General features: G+C 45.0%; 1 protein-coding gene across 1 annotated transcript in view; it reads right to left on the bottom strand.

Annotated features, from left to right (window-relative positions):
* ULK2 (unc-51 like autophagy activating kinase 2) overlaps positions 1 to 11622 on the bottom strand; it is an 81178-nt gene extending 69556 nt beyond the window's left edge. Inside the window, exons 1-3 of the mRNA XM_034989693.1 lie at positions 11503 to 11622; positions 10182 to 10274; positions 9019 to 9060 (exon numbers count right to left, since the gene is read on the bottom strand). Of these exons, the coding sequence (XP_034845584.1) occupies positions 9019 to 9060; positions 10182 to 10274; positions 11503 to 11592 (225 nt within the window). The 5' untranslated portion in view covers positions 11593 to 11622. The remainder of the gene's footprint in view (positions 1 to 9018; positions 9061 to 10181; positions 10275 to 11502) is intronic.
* Positions 11623 to 21206: the final 9584 nt, after the last annotated feature.

The raw sequence follows: 21206 nt of genomic DNA, 5'->3' as shown, positions 1-21206 counted from the left end.
AAAGAAGAAAGAAAATCCTTCTAACCTCCTAAGGGATCAGAGATCAAGGGGTCTTTTGTTATGTTAACGAGGTGACCTTCGGAAAAACCTCCAGGCCACCTAAGGATCAGGGCTGGATTGCCAGGGGAATCTGGTTGAATTAGAGGGTTGGAAATTACAGCCCCACCTGTCCCCACCCCACCTCCAGAGAGGGGAGAGGGACTAGAGATTGAGTTAAATCACCAACGGCCAATGATTTAATGAAGTGTACCTATGTAATACAGCCTCCATAAAACCCCAAAAAGATGGGGCTCAGAGGGACGTGCAGAGAGTGGTCACCTTTCCTACATACCTCACTCTATGCATCTCTTCCATCTGGTTGTTTCTAAGTTATATTCTTTTATACCCTTTTAAAATAAACCGATAATCTAGTAAGTGAAATGTTTCTCTGAGGGCTGTGAACCACTTTAGCAATTAATCAAATCCGAGGAGGAGGTTGCTGGTACCTCTGATCTATAGCCTGTTGGTCAGAGACACAGGTGACAACCTGGACTTGTGACTGGTGCCTAAAATTGGGGGTAGGGGGGTGCAGGGCAGGGGTGCAGTCTTGTAGAGCAAAGTCCTTAACCTGTTGGATCTGATGCTAACTCCAGGTAGACAGTGTTAAAACTGAGCTGATGACTTGGTGGTGTTGGAAAAAACATACACTGGAATATAACACTGAGCTGTCAAACCTGAAAGAGGATGCCAACTACCCCCACTCTGACCTCAGTGTGTACTTTCTAATTGATTAAGTTCTTCTTTCCAGCTGATCTCTTACCTCAGGCAAAAGATCCAGAGGGCAAAGGAGTAATAGGGACTGCCCCAAGGCCAGCAAGAGCCCTTGTGATTGACCCCTAGACAATGATCGACCTGACCTTTACTGCCCACCTGCAGGTACCCATCAATCTTTGCCCCACATTTTCCTTATATGAACCTAGAAGTATTTTCAGCACTTTGGAGACCGTACTTGAGAGTTATTAGGCTCTCTTCCCAGGGTTGGCCTCACTGAAAAAAAACCCTTTCTTGTTTCACCACCACTCATTTCTCTGTCTTTGGATTTTGTCAGTGGCGAGTGATCAAACCCAGTCCATTCGGGACCCCCAGAGCCAGGTGCTCTTGCACCCTTGGCCCCCAGTTACAAACTTAAAGTGATAACAAAGTACCTCCCTAATCTAAACCTGTTTTGCCCATAATTCTGCGAATTGCCTAACTCTTTGCAACAGTCCCACAGAAGGTATCACTCTCTTCTGCAGTTGTACTCAACAACAGGTAAAAGTCTGGCATACTCTTCTGAAAAATAAGATGAGTCCCTATATCATTTCTCCGCACATAATCCAGAGGTCAAAGATATAAATATGAAAAACAAAAAACCATAAATACTAGAAGAAAATGGGGGAGGGCCATTTTTATAATTTCAAGGTAGAGAAATCCTGAAATATGAAACCTAGAAGCCATTAAAGAACAGATGGACAAATTTTACTATGCAAGAACTTCCATATACCAAAGAGATGCCAAAGACTCCCTCCTCCCTGCCCCCGAAAAAAGAGAGACAAACTGGGAAAAACCTTTCAATACATACAACAAAGAGCTGTCAACTCAGATTTCCCCTTCTTTACCTCACACAGCTATTATCAGCCCCACCTCCGAAATGGCTCACCCAGCTGCCCAGGCCTCTCCATTTCCAGTGGTGCCAACGTTGTCACCCAGACACCTCCGCCACGGTGGCCCCATATCCACCCTCGCCCATCCTCCAGAGTAGCCAATGTTTTACATACTTTAATAAACGTCTATGCTCACTGATTTATGATGGAGAATATTCCTTTTTCTAACCATAATGGTTAAATCTAATACTCAGAAGTACATACTCCCTCATTGGCATTAAAGGACCTGGAATGCAAATTCATAACCAGAAGACTGCCCAAGGACTGCAGAAAGAAAGCAAGCAAAAGTGAATACTCCCCCACAAAAAAAGAAAATTTTATTGCAAAACCTTAAGATACATAACATTTGAAAGAAGTAAAAAATCACCTTAATGTCACCATCTGAGACCGACATGATGGTTTCTGCTTTCATGCACCTGTTTATACATACACTCACATGCAAATGGAGCATATATTTGCATTTTTGTACATTTTAACACAGTTCATTTCCACCTTTTTGCTTATCTCCACCCCTCCGAATAGTATTTCCAGCTGGTATGTATCTTTTCATAACTTTCTCCTAGTAAAAGGTGTGTATTTCTTTTTTTTTTTTTTTTTAAGATTTTATTTATTTATTTGACAGAGAGAGACATAGCAAGAGAGGGAACACAAGCAGGGGGGACTAGGAGAGGGAGAAGCAGGCTTCCTGCGAAGCAGGGAGCCCGATGTGGGGCTCGATCCCAGGACCCTGGGATCATGACCTGAGCCGAAGGCAGACGCTTAATGACTGAGCCACCCAGGCGCCCCAAGGTGTGTATTTCTAATGGCAACAGATATTTCTCTTCATTCAAATATTTTTTAACTGCCCACTACATATAAGACCGTTCTAGGTACTGAGGATACAGCTGTAAGCAAGCACAGTTAAATGCCCTATTCTCGTTAAGCTTCGGTTCTTTAAGAGTTAGGGAGAGACACCAAACAAAAGAATTGAGTATACAAAAAATGTTAGAGGGTGATATGTGCTTTGAAAAATAAGTAAGGGAGGGAGATAGTGCTGGGGAGGGGATTGTAATTCCACCGAGGGTGGCTAAAGAAAGCTAAAATGTATTCGTTGAAAACATAATGCTTGAGTAAAGACCTCAAGAAGGTTGGGAATATATCTGTATATACCACAGAGACAGGGAAATAACTATATATGGTGTATCTGGGAAGAAAGGTCTTAGGGAAAAGGAAGAAAAGGGCCCTGAGAATGGACTGCTACGGGGACCATGCAGGAGGCCCAGGTGGATGGAGCAGAAGCAGCAAGCACAGAGAAACAGGAGACCGGGTCAGAGATAATAGGGTCATGCTGTGCAAATAAGGACTTTGGCTTTTACTCTGATAAAAATGGGGAGTCCGAGTCCGAGCACAGGACCAACAAGCCCTGACTTACGTCACCAGGATTATTCTGGCTGCAATGTTAAGAATATTCTTACAGGGTGTACAAGCAAAATATTGTCCGACAGCATACCAAAAATGTTCTAACAATTCACATTTCTACCAGTGATCCATGAGAATATCTTACACCTCCTCCCAAATTCCACCAGTAAGAATTGAGGCACTTTTTAATTTTGCCAAAGGGATGAGTGAGAAGTGACATCTCACTGTTACTTTAATTTACATTTCCCTGACTACTTGTTCATGAATATCATTTCATACATTAGCCATTTTTATTTTTTTTAAATTTTATTTATTTATTTATTTGACAGAGAGAGAGACAGCGAGAGAGGGAACACAAGCAGGGGGAGTGGGAGAGGGAGAAGCAGGCTTCCCGCCGAGCAGAGAGCCCGACGTGGGGCTTGATCCCAGGACCCTGGGACCATGACCTGAGCCGAAGGCAGACGCTTAACAACTGAGCCACCCAGGTGCCTCTTTATCTCTCTTATGAGAACCAACAATTTATATCCTTTGCTTACTGTCTCTTTGGGTTATCGTTTCCTTACCAATTTGTGAGAGGATGTATATGTTTGAGATATTAGCCTGTTATCTGTTGTGTACTTTTTTTTATTTTATTTTATTATGGTATAACGTACCTTAACATACACAGACTGAGGTGTACATTTCAGTGTGTTGTGACAAATGCACAGACCCATTAACTACCCTTCCAGTCAAAATACAGATCATTTCCATCATGCCAGAATGTTCGTTCATCCCCTCTGCCCTTCCCACAGGCACCCTCTACTGCGCCTTCCCTGACTTCTACCACCCTCCCTCAGTCCTGCCTCTTCTTGGAACTCACAAAAAACAGAATCATACAATAGCTGTATATGGCTGGCTTCTTATTCTCAACACTGTAGAGGCCGCTTTTAGGCAACAGGCTTGAGTGATGGAAACTTGAGCAAAGCAAAAGGCCCACAGTGACCATCGAGCTGAATGCAAACAGGCTCCTTAAGCGACCCACGTGGAAAAACGGCCACAGACCCTAACTGACCAATGAGCTACTTACAACCAGGTACAGTTACCAAAAAGGGGGAAATTCTGTATGTCCCCCTACCTCTTCACTCTGCATTATAACTACAGTCCCCACCACTGCCTCCTCCGAAGAAGACAGTCTCTCCTTTGCTGCCCTGCCCGCTGTTCCCTCGGGGCGCGTTCAATAAACTGCTCTCTCCTTTGTTCTGCCCTGAGTGAATTCTTTCAGGGCCCACACCACGGGCCCCCACCCAATCAGGGCATTTAAACACAAACATAACGGGGCGCCTGGGTGGCTCAGATGGTTAAGCATCTGCCTTCGGCTCAGGTCATGATCCCAGGGTCCTGGGATCAAGTCCCACATCGGGCTCCTGACTCAGCGGGGAGTCTGCTTCTTCCTCTCCCTCTGCCTCTCCCACTGCTCATGCTCTCTCTCTCTCTCTCTGTATCTCTGTGTCTCAAATGAATAAATAAAATCTTTAAAAAATAAAAATTAAAAAAAAAACCCATAACGTTTAAAATTCATATGCTGTGGCAGGTATCAAGTTTGTTCCTTTTTATGGCTTTCTATTTGTTCACGGTACTATTTGCCATAAAGCAAGATTTTAAAAATTTTACATGTCCCTACTTCTATAGCTTCTGAGTTTCTTGATTTAAAATACCTTTCCAACTCTTGAATTATATATAGTCATCTAAATATTATTCTAAGATTCTTAGGGCGCTGGGTGGCTCAGTTGGTTAAGCGTCTGCCTTTGGCTCAGGTCATGATCTCGGGGTCCTGGGATTGAGTCTGGCCTCAGGCTCCCTGCTCAGTGGGGAGCCTGCTTCTCCTTCTCCTTCTCCCCTCCTCCCCACTTGTGCCCTCTCTCTCTCTGTCTCTCAAAAAAATAAATAAAATCTTAAAAAATATATATTATTCTAAGACTCTTTATTTTATATACTTAAGCCTTTCATTCATTTGGAAATTACTGTGGAAAATGATGAGAATAGGGATCCAACTTTATTTTTTCTCAGGTATCTCCGTTTTGCCAGCACCATTTTATTAAATGAATCATCTTTTTTCTCACAACACTAAAAATTACCTGGTGGTGTTTATTTATCCAGACAACTGACAAATATGCAGGTGAAGGATTCCTAACTGACAATACTTATCTCATGCCCAGTAGGGTCAAAGATAGGTATCTTTTGAGAAACACACATGATATCACTCTCCTGCTCTTAAAACTCTTCAAGGGCATAGAGCTGCCCTCAGAATCAAGACTGCATGTGGCCCCTGCCGACATCAATGCCAGCATCATCTACCACACCCTCCCCTCACCCCTGCACTCCCATCCCCCGTCCGGGCTTCTCCCAGCTCCTCAAGCTCTCATCCCTCCTGTCTGCTCTACACAGACGACTTCCTCTGCTTGGGGTGCTTACCTGCTCTTCTCCCACCCACCCAAGCCTGGCCATCTCCCACTGTTCCATCAAGTCAGCTTAAACACCATTTGTTCACCAAGTCTTCCCCAGCCCACAAAGTGGGGAGCCCTACTCCCCTCACCCCCATACGCTTTCCTCTCAAAGGTCTTCAACTATCCTCTTCTCCCTCACGGCACTGTGCACACTAGAACAAGTAGCTATTTGCTTCATATCCTCTTGCCCAATATGTGGGAGCTGCACGAGAGCAAGGACCATTCCTATTTTGTTCACCACTATCCTCCTGTATTTTCTTATTAACTGGTCCAAGGAATACTAATTACAAGGGAATCAGTAGGAACAATGAACACAACACCACATCACAGAACGCCAACAGGGAAGTTACAGAAGAAATACAAAAAGGCAAATAAAACATGAAGATGGTCAATGCACTAAGGATTTAAGAAAAAAAAAAAAGGTCATTATATCAAAATAAATTGGTACAACCTTCTGCAAGGCAACATGCTAATAGCTTCAACCAGACGATTCCACGACAAGGATTTTCTTCTACAGGGACACTCGTTCAAATAAGCAAAGATATGTACACAGCTTTCCCTGCAGCACTGTTTCTAACAGGGGAAAATAAGAACCCAAATGGCCACAATTGGGTTTTAAGTAAATTATCATTTGGCCCTATAGTACTACGTTGACATGAAAAGGTATCCAAGATATACTAAGTCTAATAAAACAAGCTGCACTAACGTAAAAATACTATTATTAAGTCCCTCACAATGAAAAGCTTAAAAATCTAAATATAAATGATTATAGCTGCGTATATATATATTTTTTTGAAAACTCTAAAACAAATGTAACAGTGGTTATCTCTGAAAATTGCTATTTCTTTTTAAATTTATTAATGTTCACAATGATTATTTTAACTATGAGAATATGTTAATTTTTTAATTAGGGAAAGTATGTTTAGGTGTCATCTAAACTGAAACCTGATTTTTTACAGTGTCAAAAGTTCTCAATTTATAGAAGTGTATCCATACACTAGACAGATTTCCAAAACTGATGGCCAGGAAAAATGATGTTCATTTCAAATTGATAAAATACTATAGTGTCTCTACAAACATACAGTAAACAATTAAAATTAAGGAAGCAAATCTAAAATATTAGATCAAGACTCTACTCATTAGTCAAATGCTCAAGAGTGTATTTATTTGACTGGTATCTCTTAAATTTATGTATTTCCAGTAGTACACAATGCACAAAATATAAACATTTTAATGCAGTCACCTTGAAATTCTTGATTGTTTGATAATTCCGGTTTTTGAGCACATGTTCCTCCTAAATATCTCACTCTACAACCAAAGCTAGTACTTAAAAATATTTTTCTAATAAAATGAAATCTAAGTATACTTTCTGTTTTCTGAAAGCAAAATCTACTCTGCCAATTGACAGGGTTTTCTGTGCTTCTCAAAAAATGGGAAATTAATAGTTAATATTATTTAACAATTTTTGTACCAGGCACTGACTTGTACCACTTGGTGCCCTCTGTCTCCAGAGACTAAGACAAACTACACAAACAGCTCTGAGGAGAATCAACATTTCAGCCAGGGATGGTGAGATAAGTTTAGTTTTGACTTTAAAGTTTTTTCCCCTTTCTTTCTATGCTGCTTTGAATTTCTTGGATGAAGGAATGAGTTACACCCATTTAAACAGGTAACAAAATACACCCCACAGCACTCACATAGTCTGCACATGAAATTTAAATTGCAATTTTTTGGGAGAGCAATGACACTCTACAATCAAAAACTTTAAAACTGTGTGTGCTATTTATTTGCCCTCGTAATTCCAATGCTAGAAATTGAATGAAAAGAATCCAAGCTATGTTCAGAATTTATATATTATCCTCATAGCACTTTTCTATAATGGAAAAAAATGAAGCATCTTGTAATGTGGGTTGAATTAAATACTTTGTAGTATGATATGACTACATGAAAAATCACTACATACAAAAAAGAAAAGCACAAGAAGAACAGTCCATTTTGTCTCACCCCACTAAAATTAAGCACACTGAAAGCAAGGACTTTGTTTTACTCACTGCTTTATTCCTAGCCCTTAGAACAATGCCTGGCACATGGAGCCACTCAAAACCTTATAAATGAATTCGAGTAATGGAAGTATGTACAGAAAAGATTTTAGCGGGGCGCCTGGGTGGCTCAGTCATTAAGCGTCTACCTTTGGTTCGGATCATGATTCCAGGGTCCTGGGATCGAGCCCCTCATCGCCCTGCATTGGGCTCCCTGCTCTGTGGGAAGTCTGCTTCTCCCTCTCCCACTCCCCCTGCTTGTGTTCCCTCTCTCACTGTGTCTCTGTCAAATAAATAAATAAAATCCTAAAAAAAAAAAAAAAGGTTTTAGCTAGAAACACATACAGCAGACTTACGTAACATGTCCATTTACTTTACTGGAATTCAACTGTCCAGACTAAGAAAAACAAAAGAAGGAAATACCATAAATCATGCACCCTAGTCTGCTTTGGAGTGAGAATCTAGGAGAAGCTGAGTCTGCTGCCCCCTCCTTAGATCTCAGATCACTGTGGCTCTCACGCAGTGGATACCACACTAGACAAAAGAGTGGTTCTAGAATTTAAAACACAATATTGCCCCTAAATATAAGCCAACTACTTACTCTCATGCTCTGCCCCCCCGCCAAATACTAATTTTCTCCAAAATCAGGCTTTTTAAAAGGACTTCCAAGGAGAAATGTTGCCTTAGAAGAGAACTTCAGAACCTTGCCTTCCCACCTCCAAATAAAATTCAACTCTACTGTATGCCATGGTGATAATCACAGCTGTATCAGTGTGATGAATATGCATGCTTTCTTTGTTTTTATTTTTTTCTAATACATCTCCAATTAGCAAATGTTACTTTTGCAGTAAGAAAAAAGCTCTGATTTTTTAATAGCCCACAACAGTCCTTTCTACATTTACGACAGAAACGCTAGGAAAAAAAAAAAAAGAAAGAAATGCTAGATCTGGCATCAATATTCCTCTACTTGACCTAAAATAACACTACTCCTCTAGTATAACTATAACTGTACTCACGCAGCACATTATTTCCCCCTATCCCTCTATGCTACTTTAAACAATTTTTTTTAAAGATTTTATTTGAGAGAGTGAGCGAGAGAGAATACATGAGCAGGGGCAGAGGGAGAGGAACAGGGAGAAGCAGACTCCTCTGCTGAGCAGGGAGCCCAACGTGGGGCTCGATCCCAGAACCCTGGGATCATGACCTGGGCCGAAGGCAGATGCTTAACCGACTGAGCCACCCAGGCGCCCCTACTTTAAGCAATTTTTTATTAATAAACATGTAACTCAAACTATACACCTTTCCAACAAGAATAAGGCAATTTTCTATTTCTATTACAATTCACTTAAATTTGTATGAAATAGCAGAGTTCCTTACTGACATGCAAATTAAAAAATAATATTAATAATAAGGTACCTGAACATCATAGAGTGCTACAATATTTTCATGCTGAAGTTCCTGTTAAGGAAATTGAGAATTTAAAATATTTGTGATCGCTCTAATAAATATATTTCAACATGCAAATAAATATAACAAGTATACACCCACACACACGTACTATATACTCTTTCTATATACTACACTTCCACTACTAGATTAGAACAATTCAATCTACAAAAGAATAAGAGGAAATGTGCCTGATCAAACTTTACCTGAGCCCTAAATGTTTTTTCACCAGGATCATTTTTTAGACTCTTAACAAGGTGAGTACTCTCATTTACAAAATAAATGTCACAGTTAGTATGACCACAGACTGGGAGTCTTTTCAAATTCAATATACAGTTCTAACAGCAATAAAGGCATGAAATTCCAAAGTGCTTTTAAAGAGCACGTTATTTGCCTGAAAGAAAACGAAGCATAATTCTTAGCTCAAAGAGCTGTAATTCTTACCAAAGAGCTCTCCACAGAGAAGTAGTTTCGATGAAAGCTGGTGTGAGGTGAGAGCTCTACGTTCACATTAGCTTGGGGAACACTGAGTTAAATACACCTAAGCCAGTTTCTTCATTGCGCAATTTTTCAGATTTTTCTTTGCCGAGCAAAGGGCTTTGCGACTCTCCAAGAAGTATGCAGTAAACAGGATTTTCCATACGCATTTGACTAGGCAACCATTTTTTCCCCAAAGGACCTCACTTGGGTAACACTGCTTGTGAGTGATCTAAAAAGACCACTTCCAAGGTAAATAATTTGTTTTCAATTTACAAGGAAGAGAGGTTCCATCTGCCCCTAGTCCCCCCCAAATACTTAAGTGTCACCTGAAAGGGATCAAGAGAAGAGCTAAATAATGGATAAGAAGGGTGTGCCTCTTCTCAAACAGTAACACAATAACCAAGGAAAAGAAGAAATTAGAAGCTAAAATCAGTCTTCACAGAATCCCTCTAAGCCCACGAGCCACAAACACCTATTCTTAAAAATAGCTTCCGAGTCCTCAAATGTCTCAAAAAACTGAGCATGCAAAAATGAGAGCAACAGGTGAAAATTCTCAAACTTGGCTCCAGGGACCAAAATTACAAAAGATGTCATCATGCATTTATTTAAAGTAAGTTTTAACCCAGTATGAAATACCACATAAAGAAACATACCTTTAAGATCTTAATTTCCTTCCCAAGCAGTATTTGTGATTTTGACAAGTTCTTTTTATTAATACTTTTAATAGCTACCTCCCAATCAGTTTTCTGAAAAGGAAAAACAGTGTTACTCCGGGAAATTATTTTATAGAAACATAATCTATAAGCACAAAGGTGTTTTTAGCAAATTCATAAACACTGGGGGGGGAAATGGAAAAGAATCTGAATCTCCAACAATAGGAAAATGATTTCATAAATTACAAGCTCATGTCCTACAAGACAGCCACTAAAAATAATAAATACGAAGACCACATAGTAACCAGCATGAAACGAAACAAAGGACAAAGTTTACAACCACTTTCAAGTTACGGAGAAATGCGGATGATAAACTGGAAGGTGGTATTTGATAGCTTGGCGAGATTTGGCCCTGTTTTAATCACTTTTCGTCGAGTTTCCAGTTATTCCCATAATAAAGTAGTTTTTATTACTCTGATAAGCAACAAAACCAGCCCACTTTTAACAGGCCCCTTGCCAACAACCAGGACTACCCAAACCCGTTTTGATCATTTCCACTCCCTAGGTGCTCTTCCAAATTCTTTAGATTCGACAGCCTCGTGGGACCCTATTTGCGGAACAGCAAGAGCTTTGAAACATTTCTGAACCAGCATTCGTGTCTACTCGGATTGAAAAATGAAGCGTCCAACCCTCTTTCCCACCCGCCTATCTAACCCCAGAAAGGCAAGGTGGTACGGGGCTCGTCCGCGGGTTGAGGAACCAATGCTGGGAAATGTGATACCCCCCCCCCACCCCCACCCCGAGTTTGAGAAAGTCTCGGGCTAACGGGAAACCAGCCCGTTTTCCGCTGGGTCTGCAGTTATCGACCTCAAAAGGGACAAGCCTTGGCAGCCCAGGGCGCGGAAAAACCTCAGATGCGTCCACGTCCGGGGCCAGGGCTGGGCAGGGACCGTGCGGTCCTTTCGGACTCGGATCCTGGGCACGCTCAGGTGGAAAGGCACGTCCCGGCGGGCGAGCGAGCCCCTAGGCGCGCTCTGGTTCCACCAGGCGCTCTGCGAGGAGGGAATCAGAGGCCGAGCGGCCCGTCGGTAGGTGGAGCGCTGCCTAGCGGCTTCGGCCTCAAAACAGTCCTCGCCCGACCAAAACAAACCCCGCGACACTGACAGCGCGCACAATGGCAGGCCTCAGGGCGGCGAGCCAACCCGGGGGGCCTCTGCGCCCGCGGCGTCGCCGAGTTTCAAGAGCACCCGGTCCGGCCGCCGCCGCGCGGACGGGAGGGCGGCCCACAGACCCCGGCCTCGCCCCGGCCGGCGGGGCTCACCTGGCGGTGCCGCCCCCGGAAGACCACGGCGAAGGCCCCGTGTCCCACGAGGTCCCTCTTGCTGTACTCGAAGTCGCCCACCACCTCCATGGCCGCGCCCCCGGGGCATACAGCGGGCGGGCGGGCGGGCGGGCAGCGCAGCGACGCGGGCCGGGCTCAGCACCGCGGGCCCGCCGGCCCGGAGCCCGCCCGCGGGCCGCCGCACTGGGGCAGCCGCGGCCCCCGGCCCGGGCGGACGCTCATGCCGAGAGGCCGGAGCGGAAACGGGGGAGGCCTCCGCGCGGGGCCGGGGGTCAGCGAGGCCTGGCCCGGCCCCGGCCGCTCCTCATGGCCCGGCCCGCCGCCGGCCGAAGGCTCCCTTGGCGAAGCGGCCTCAGCGCTGCCCGGCTAGGGGCGCCGCGGCCGTCACTGTGCGCCCCCGGAGCCGCACACGCGCCCGGGAGAGGTGCGGGGCCCGGTCCTCCCCATCCCCAGCTCGTCCCGCCGCGACGGCCCCCTCAGCCCGGGGTGCTGCTGCGGTGACGGCCGCCGCCCTAGGACCAGCACAACCACCGTCCCCGCGCGCCTCCCCGCCTCGCAGCTGCGCCCAACGCACGCGCGCGCGCCGGCCGCTCCCGAGCCGACTGCCGGCCCTCCGCGACGTCAGCACGTCTTGTAGGACGCAGCGCCCTCCGTAGCCCGCTCCCTCCGCCAGGAAAATGAGTGCGCGCGCGCCGCGGTCGAGGCCAGTCCCTCCAGGAACTGGCCCAGGCGGGGAAAATGGGTGCGAGCCGCTGGAACCACAGCTCGTTACCCGCTGCAGCCTTCGCGCTGGGCCTGGGAGCAGATTCGAGCCGGCCACACCCCGGGCTGGAGCCCACTGGGAGGCGGGCGTCGGGGAAGCAGGTCTTGAACCCCCACCTGCAGGAGGGACCGGGCATCCCTTGTGCAGTATAGACCCCAGGGAACCGGTCAGGGCAAAGGAGCATCTCCTAGAGCGCGGCTTTCCCCGCGCCCTCTGAAAGCGGAGGTCGTGCTGCCAAGCTGCGGGTCTTTCCCGACCCTTCTGGGTTTACTCCCCCGGGTCCCTGAAGAGATGGTGTCGGGCAGGGGTTCTGCACATTTTGGGGTCCCTTGACTTCCGTGAGAGGCTGATGACAGCCCAGGACCCTCTTCCCGGAGAAATGTTTATGCACGCAGACTCAGTATTGAATACATTTTCCACGGCCCTAAGAATGAGAACCCCTGCTTCCAGCCGCCAGGTATCCTGCCAGTTGACCTCAGGCTTACCTTTGAATGGCTTTAAGGAAGCTTGCTTTTCTACCTGATTATTGAAGGTCAGGTGTCAAAGAACTTATTTGGCAACTTTCCCTCAAGGATATGTCTTACAAAACCATTTTATAAACAATAAACCTGAAAATATCCTAGAAACTCAGGCCCTGTACTATCCTGGTATGTTCCATTGTTTAGAATGTTTGCTCTCAGCTTTGCGCAGCTGCAGTACCGTAGCCAATGAGGTTTATCCGAGGCGCGATTATTGCTAATAGAATGTTTGCTCTCAGGTTGTTCCTTAGCACCAGAATTACATTTCCCACCCCAGGTCCATCCCGGCAAACTGACCTGAAGGCGGCACAGAAACCCTAAGAACCTCCAGCTGGAATCCTCAGGAGAAGCCCCTCCCTTCCTCAAACCTTCAAAATGTAGGGTCTTAGATCTCTGTTCTCACTTCTGTGCACATCTACGGCATTCTATCCCTATCTCAAAATCTAGCCCAGGTGAGTGTTGGACACTGTGGAAATCTGGAGCCTTCAAAAAGGAAAAGCAAAGGAAGCCAAGTATGCCCAGAGAGACAAAAATTCATCTGGAGATGATTCTTTCCCTGTTTGAAAGCCTCTCTATTGTAAATCTTTAAATATGGTTATTTAAATAAGATATAGGATTTATTTATTTATTTATTTTATTCTTATGTTAATCCCCATACATTACATCATTAGTTTTAGATGTAGTGTTCCATGATTCATTGTTTGTGCATAACACCCAGTGCTCCATGCAGAATGGGCCCTCCTCAATACCCACCACCAGGCTAACCCATCCTCCCACCCCCCTCCCCTCTAGAACCCTCAGTTTGTTTTTCAGAGTCCATCGTCTCTCATGGTTCATCTACCCCTCCAATTTCCCTCCCTTCATTCTTCCCCTCCTGCTACCTTCTTCTTCTTCTTCTTCTTTTTCTTAACATATATTGCATTATTTGTTTCAGAGGTACAGATCTGAGATTCAATAGTCTTGCACAATTCACAGTGCTTACCAGAGCACATACCCTCCCCAGTGTCTATCACCCAGTCACTCCATCCCTCCCACCCCACCCCCCACTCCAGCAACCCTAAGATATAGGATTTTTTAAAAAGATTTTATGTATTTATTTGAGAGAGAGTACAAGGTGGGGGGAGGAGCAGAGGGAGAGGGAGAAGCAGACTGGCTGCTGAGTGGGGAGCTCATCCCAGGGCTTGATCCCAGGACCCCGAGATTGTAACCTGAGCCAAAGGCAGACGCTTAACAGGCTGAGCCACCCAGGCGCCCCAGCTCAGAGGATTTAATGTGCCAATCCCCTCCACCACCAAAAAAAATAGCTCTTCAGGAATATGTATCTTATGGGCTATAGGACCCTGAACAAGTTACGTACAACCTCCTGTGCCTCAGTTTCCTCATCTGTAAAATGAAGAAGTAACAGTAACTGCCTCATCAGGCTCCATTAAGTGAGTTAAACATGTGAAGTGCTTAACCAGTGCCTGGCTTGTGCAAAGAACTATTTAAGCAATCACCAGGTAAGTAAGTGAAATCAAACCTGGCTTTCAGCAGTACTTCCCCAATCCCACACTGGTGCCCTTAGGATGGTTCCTCCTTCCCTCCTCTGTCTACTCCCATGGTAGTTCTTCTGTGAACAGAATCAAAGCTTCTCAGCTCCAGAGGTGGACCATCTATACCCACGTAAGGGTGGTTTATCTAACACATGTCTGGAGAATTCCACCTATAAACTTTCCCTGCAGGAACAATTAGTATACATTTTTTTGGATAGCAGAGAGCATTGGGGAGGTATACATCTAGACTAGGTCTGACAGTCTTTCCCACATGGTACTTGGCAGCCAACACCTCGGGAAGCACAGGGGGTGTCCTTCCAGGCTGCCCAGAAGTGGCTGAAGATGCTGCCTGGGTCTGCCTGCTGAGATGCCCCTCTGGGGGTCAGTATCTTCTGGGAGCAGTACTCTGACCTTCCTGCTGGTCACCTCATTGTCCCAGATGAGGACAGGTGTCCCCTTTGTCATCTAAGCCAATGCATATTTTACACATATCTGTGTCTCGGGCCTTTTGTCATGAAAGATAATTCATAACCCAGCTCTGTTCACAAGGTCCCGTCCGCTAGGAATTGAAGCTCATCATAATTAATATACAATTTTGAGCTATTTATATTTAATATCATTAGAATTACATCCCCACACTAGGACATTATGAAGGTGTTTTGTTTTGTTTTTAAGATTTATTTTATTTTGACACAGAGAGAGCACTCGCAGGGGGAGCGGAAGGCAGAGGGAGAGGGAGAAGCAGGCCCCCCACTGAGTAGGACCCTGGGATCATGACCTTAACTGACTGAGCCACCCAGGCGCCCTTATGAAGATTTTATTTATTTATTTGACAGAGAGAGACACAGCGAGAGAGGGAACACAAGCAGGGGGAGTGGGAGAGGGAGAAGCAGGCTTCCCGCAGAGCAGGGAGCCCGATGTGGGGCTCGATCCCAGGATCCCAGGATCATGACTTGAGCCGAAGGCAGACGCCTAACGACGAAGCCACCCAGGCGCCCCTATGAAGATGTTTTTAAGAAGCCACCCAGAGGCCCTTGATCTGGACCTGCATCCCATTCTGTATGCCATGCATGGGCTCCATAATGCACCATTGCTTTAAAAAAGTACAGTACGCAGCTTGCACACTAAGGATCTCTGACGTCAAGCCTTATTACGGGAGCAGGGGCAGTTTAAGGGAACGTTTAGTTAGGACTATGTTGGTAGCACAAAAGAAACGCTGACTGTGATAAAGCAAAAAATGGAAAGAATGTAGATAAGGATACAGGTGTGCCTCTCAGCGTCCACACGCAGGGCCTTAAAAGCAAACTACCAGGAGGACCTCGGACTCAAGGGGGACTGCTTTGCACCTGCTTCTTGCTTCTTTACCTCTGCACTCCTTCGACATGGCAGAAGGTCACAAGCACTCACAGCCACCAGTCTCAAACCCAAATTCTTTTTTTTTTTTTTTTTTTTTTAAGATTTTGTTTATTTTGAGGTCCCTGGGTGACTCAACCGGTTAAGTGTCAGCCTTTGGCTCAGGTCATGATCCCAGGGTCCTGGGATCGAGCCCCGCATCGGGCTCCCTGCTCAGCAGAGAGTCTGCTTCCCCCTCTCTCTCTGCCTGCCTCTCTGCCTACTTGTGATCTCTCTCTCTCTGTCAAACAAATAAATAAAATCTTTATTTTAAAGATTATTATTATTATTATTTAATGATAATCTTTTTAAAAAGATTTTATTTGACAGAAAGAGAGAGAGAGCAGCAGGCTTCCTGCTGAGCGAGGAGCCCGACGCGGGACTCGATCCCAGGACCCTGGGATCATGACCTGAGCTGAAGGCAGACGCTTAACCGACTGAGCCAGGCAGATGCCCCTCAAACCCAAATTCTTAAGCAAGGGATTCTGATTGGCCCACCTTAGGTGAGGTGCACTGAACAATCGTCTTAAGCCAGGGATTGGAGATGAGGGAGGCAAGTCAAGTTGTGTAGCTAGGACTGTTCCCAAGGCAAGTCTGCAGGTGCAAGAGCGGGGGTCGGGGCGGGGGGGAAGGAGGAGGACATCCACCCAGAAGCAGGGGCTGGACGGACAACCCAGGAAGTATTGGCCATGGGTCAAATTCAGGCTTTCTTCAGGAATGGAAGCAAGGGGGAGTTTTAGTTTGCTTCTGAAATCACTCAGTGTGGCCAATCTAATTCACTTTCATTGGTCTTAATTTGTCCAATCTAACTCTCTGTGTGCGCATGCGTGCAAACGTGCCTATTGATAAACTATTGAAATGTGTCAGTGCTAATTAGTAAATTGGTTACTAGTGACCACAACGAGAGGTAAAATGAATTACTAACATAAATTCTAGTATGCACTTTATCAGCCAAATGCTGGAGGATGTCATGGTGAGAAAAGAACCTCTTGGACGATTAAATGTGAGGACTATTCACAGTCCAGTCCCCTGGGCAGGGAGGTACTCGAGATGTAGGAGAATCGCTGGTTTATCATTCTCTTCAAATCACATCATTGCTTCTGTTTCAGTTCTATTGTTTCTACGTTGATCCTACTGCTGATGCTCTGAAATTCTTGTGAATAGTTAGTATGCAGAGCTTTGATATTTATACATGCATGAATTTATAATAAATTATGGAAATAACCACATAAAATGAAGAGACAACAAGATTTGGGTATATTTCTTAAAGCTTTTAGGAAATATCATAGCCACAGTTCTTCTGAATCATAAACATACCTCTTCTGAAATTATACCAAAAATAGACTTCAGCCTAGATACTCTGATAATGTGACGACAGCAAGGAGCATCTTTCCATATCGTGCAAGAACTGGAATAAAATTTGCATTTCTAAAATGACAAACAGTTTGATTGTTTCAACCAAAATCCCGAGTAGCTTATTTTTGCTATTGCCATAACTGTTAGACCCAAATGGTGCTCACAGTTTGAATCATTAAAAGTTAAACCTGCTAAACACACATTTCGTAGGACCGGCTGTAATGTTCTGCTAATGCTAACAGGTGAAATAAAGAATATTTGCAAACATCACCGAGATAAATTGCAAGGAACACCGTGTGGGTCAATTTTCCCAATAAAGCATCTGAAATATTAAAACTCCTAAAAGAGGGGCGCCTGAGTGGCTCAGTTGGTTAAGCGACTGCCTTCGGCTCAGGTCATGATCCTGGAGTCCCTGGATCGAGTCCTGCATCGGGCTCCCTGCTCGGCAGGGAGCCTGCTTCTGCCTCTGACCCTCCCCCCTCTCATGTGCTCTCTCTCTCTCATTCTCTCTGTCTCAAATAAATAAGTAAAATCTTTAAAAAAAAAAAAACTCCTAAAAGAAATATTTTAATGATGTGAATGATAAAGAAAATGAAAATTTTTAAATTTTAATCCAAAACTTAAACAAGGGGTGCCTGGATGGCTCAGCGAGTTGGGTGTTCCAACTCTTGATTTCAGCTCAGGTCATGATCTCAGGGTCATGAGACTGAGCCCCACGTCGGGCTCCCCATGCTGAGCGTGGAGCCTGCTTGGGATTCTCTCTCTCCCTCTCCCCTCCTTCTCTCTGCACACCCCCCTCTAAAAAAAAAAAAAAAGTACTTGAAAGTACTAAGAAGAAAAAAGCCTCAGAGTTGACTCACGTTGAGCCAAAATGTTCCAGCTCACTCATCACCTGTTGGGGCTGCGCTTCAGGTGTGACTCCGGGTGGGCTAGGCTGTGGTCAGGCCCTGGAGGACCAGAGAGCCGGAGGCTGACCGAATTTCCCCAACCGAGCAGTGCATCCTTCCTCCCACTGAGGTCTGGGCAACATAGCTCCAAGTCGACTGCAATGTTTTGGAAAACTTAAGAGTCAGGCTGTAAAATTTCTATCATTGTCAATGATGTGTCTATTGTTTCCCATACAAATATTTTTGCTTTGTTTTGTTTTTTTGTTCTTTGTTTTTTTAAAGAAAAACACTGTTTATTTTGGAAACTTTCAGAGTGTTGCTGTGCTCGATTTGTCCATCTGTTTATTTGTCCAGAAGTACCAGGCTGCGGGGCACCTGGCTGGCTCAGTCCAAAGAGTATGTGACTCTTGATCTCGGGGTTGTGAGTTCGAGCCCCACCTTGGGTGTAGAGATTACTAAAACAAATAAATAAACTTAGAAGAAGAAGGAGGAGGAGAAGAAGAAGAAGAAGAAGGAGAAGAAGAAGGAGGAGGAGAAGGAGAAGGAGAAAAAGCACCAGGCTGCTAGGATGGGCCCAGAAACTAAGCTTTGAAATTCTTGTGAATACTTAGTATGCCTCTCTAAGGCTGAGTATTGGTTCTCCTGCTGGTCCTCTTTCTTTCCAAATCCACCTGCCCACTGTCAATCAGCCTGTAGCTTCTCCAGCCACACCCACACCCACTCATCCTCCCTCTTCACCCAAGAGGCGCTGTGTTGGGAATCTGGCCTCATCACTCAGATAGCAACTTGGGCCCAAGGCGGGGTGGTGCTGAACAAGGTCCCATCATCCTGAGACCAAGGACCCCAAGGCTCTTCATCCCCTGGTAGGAGTGGACAGGGGAACGGGGCCTAGGGCAGGGATGGGGTAACCAGTCCAGAGGACCACAACCCTCCAAAAAACTCCTACAAACAACTCTCAAAACAAGTAGCAAACAGAGGTGCAAACCATTCCCAGGCCCACTCATTTCCTTCTCCCAGCAATGGGCCAGCCATCCTACCCTAGATCCTCTTCCTTTATAGTCTGGGAGTCTGGACCAGAGTGGGCTCAGGCTGGGGGCAGACCCCAAGTGTCCCTGCTGCAGCATTCCCAGCTGTGACTTCCATGTCCTCCATGCTGGCTGCCTCATCCTCATCATCCTCACCTGGCTCTCTGGCTGCTCTGGCCCTGCCCTTTCTTTGGGTGATGAGGGAGGCCATCTCCCTCCGAGCAGCCCTCTCCGCTGCTGGCTCACCTGGAGCAGAATCCCATCCTCCTGAACACATCAAACCCATTGGTCTGAGCTGCCCCATAAGCTTCCACCTTATCCAGCTCCTGGTCCACCTCTGGTTGGTAAGTCGAGGTCCAGATGGTGAGCCCTTTATTCACAGAAGTGCGCATTGTGGAAGAACTGCTCCATTGTACCCAAAGACTCTGGCCTCCTGGCCATAGTCCCTCTGAAGCCGTTCTCCATAGCCATCTGCAAGACCAGCCGGGGACCCTTGGTGCGCTGGCACATCTCTCCCAGGCCTGCCATCATCCGGCTGCAGACCCCACATACAAGTATCTTAATCCTGTACTTACAGTGCAAAATGGAAAACTTGGAAGATTGTTGACCGGTTCTTACGGATGATGTGGCGCTAACAGGAATAGCGTCTAAAATCAAATCATATATTGAATTTGATGGTCAGTGCTCTGGAAAAAGGGTTTCAGTGAGAAATATACATGTGAGAACTTCATTGGATGTTGCATGCATGGGGCCAGTGTAATGCTAGGGACAAAGTCTAGCATTTCAAAATTTTTGGAAAACTTTCAGATGTTTTCATGGGATGCTTAGTCACTGTGTTCAGTCATCACTGGATGATGCAAGACATTTACAAATCAAGTAACGCACTTTAAAGCTTCCCTTGATAAATGTTTTTACTACCCTGTGTCAAATAAACAGCAGGGAGAAGGAAACAAAATACTTGAGAGCAGGGATTGAAATAATGACAGCTGGATGAAGACTTGGCTCTTGATAGGCAGTCTGTTATCCTAGGATGACAAAGGAGCTAAAAAATTATATCAATTGGAGCACCTGGTTGGCTCAGTCTATAGAACGCAGGACTCTTAATCACGGGGTTGTGAGTTTGAGCCCCAAGCTGGGGGTAGAGATTACTTAAAGAAAAAAAAAAAATTCTATCAGTCCTGCTCTATGGAGTTTAATAAAAACTATAAAATGGGAGTGGCTAAATAAATAATAAATACATGGAGAACTTTATGTGTTTGGGCTTAATAAGCGATATTACATATTTTCAACTATCTATTATCATAGAAGAATCAGCACTTTACAAGATATTGTTGAAGCTGAAGAATCAATTCAATGGTCCTCAAAATGTGGATTCCTGAAGATTCCGGGCCCTTTCAGGGGTTCCGTGAGGTCAGACCATGAAGTCTTCCTTGTATTTTCATAAAAATATGAGTTGCCCTTTACGTTGTATTAATATTGGTACTGGTGGTGCAAAAGCCACTTTTCTCGCTAAATTTGTTTTGGAAAACATAGTTATTTTTTATTACAATATGTTATTTGTGTTCACTTACAATGGGCTTATTATTGTTGTTTTTAAATACAGAATAAATTTATTTTGCATTTCTTAGCTTTAATTTTTTTTTTAAGATTTTATTTATTTATTTGAGAGAGAGAATGAGATAGAGAGAGCATGAGAGTGGGGAGGGTCAGGGGGAGAAGCAGACTCCCCGCTGAGCAGGAAGCCCGACGTGGGACTCGATCCCGGGACTCCGGGATCATGACCTGAGCTGAAGGCAGTCGCTTAACCAACTGAGCCACCCAGGCACCCTTAGCTTTAATTTTTAATACAGTAAATATATTGGGTCTTGAAGCTAAACAGTTTGAGGACTGCTGGAGTAATTAAGCCATGATAAAAGTGATTAAACATGTAAACCTAAAGACGGGAAACTATGACAAAGGAGTGGGTGAAAGAGAAATAAAGAAATATGGTGTGCTATTAGAAATAAAACAGGGGCACCTGGGTGGCTCAGTCGGTTAAGTGTGTGACTCTTGATTTCAGCTCAGGTCATAATCTCAGGGTCATGAGATCGAGCCCCACGTCAGGCTCCTGCTGGGCATGGATTCTCTCTTCCTCTCCCCACCTCTCTCTCTCCCTCTAAATAAGAAAGAAAGAAAGAAAGAAAGAAAGAAAGAAAGAAAGAAAGAAAGAA

The sequence above is a fragment of the Mirounga leonina genome, unplaced genomic scaffold (assembly GCF_011800145.1).
Source record: "Mirounga leonina isolate KUSES-001 unplaced genomic scaffold, KU_Mleo_1.0 Mir_488, whole genome shotgun sequence".
NCBI lineage: Eukaryota > Metazoa > Chordata > Mammalia > Carnivora > Phocidae > Mirounga > Mirounga leonina.
The sequence above is the reverse complement of the archived record's forward strand: the minus strand, read 5'-3'. Positions and strand labels throughout refer to the sequence as shown.